Source organism: Calidris pugnax, unplaced genomic scaffold (genome assembly GCF_001431845.1).
Source record: "Calidris pugnax isolate Ruff unplaced genomic scaffold, ASM143184v1 scaffold76, whole genome shotgun sequence".
Taxonomy (NCBI): Eukaryota; Metazoa; Chordata; class Aves; order Charadriiformes; family Scolopacidae; genus Calidris; species Calidris pugnax.
In genome coordinates, this window is record NW_015090827.1 from 1,883,762 (window position 1) to 1,884,087 (window position 326).

General features: G+C 69.0%; 1 protein-coding gene across 1 annotated transcript in view; it reads right to left on the reverse strand.

The window, feature by feature from the left end:
• The window catches only part of DLX5 (distal-less homeobox 5), a gene marked incomplete at its 5' end in the record, with an annotated part of 878 nt that extends 681 nt beyond the window's left edge, over positions 1-197 (reverse strand). Inside the window, one exon of the mRNA XM_014940236.1 lies at positions 1-197. This exon is cut by the window's left edge and continues 2 nt beyond it. Within this exon, the coding sequence (XP_014795722.1) occupies positions 1-197 (197 nt within the window).
• Between the last annotated feature and the right edge of the window lie 129 nt (positions 198-326).

The window sequence follows — 326 nt, forward strand, 5'->3', positions numbered from 1 at the left end:
GTGAGCCCCAGGGAGGCGGCGAGCTCGGCCCGCTCGGGCAGGGCCAGGTACTGGGTCTTCTGAAACCTCCTCTGCAACGCCGCCAGCTGAAAGCTGGAATAAATAGTGCGGGGTTTGCGCACTTTCTTTGGTTTGCCGTTCACCATCCTCTCCTCGGGCTCCGCCACCTCCTTCTCTGCACGGGCGGTAGGGCGGGAGGGGGAGAGAGACACACAGACGCAGAGACGTTAAGGCGCGGGACTACGGCTCCCCTCCGCGCCCGCGCAAACCTACGCGCCGCCGCCGCCGCCGGCGGCCTCCCCGCCCGCGGGTCAGGACGGGACGGG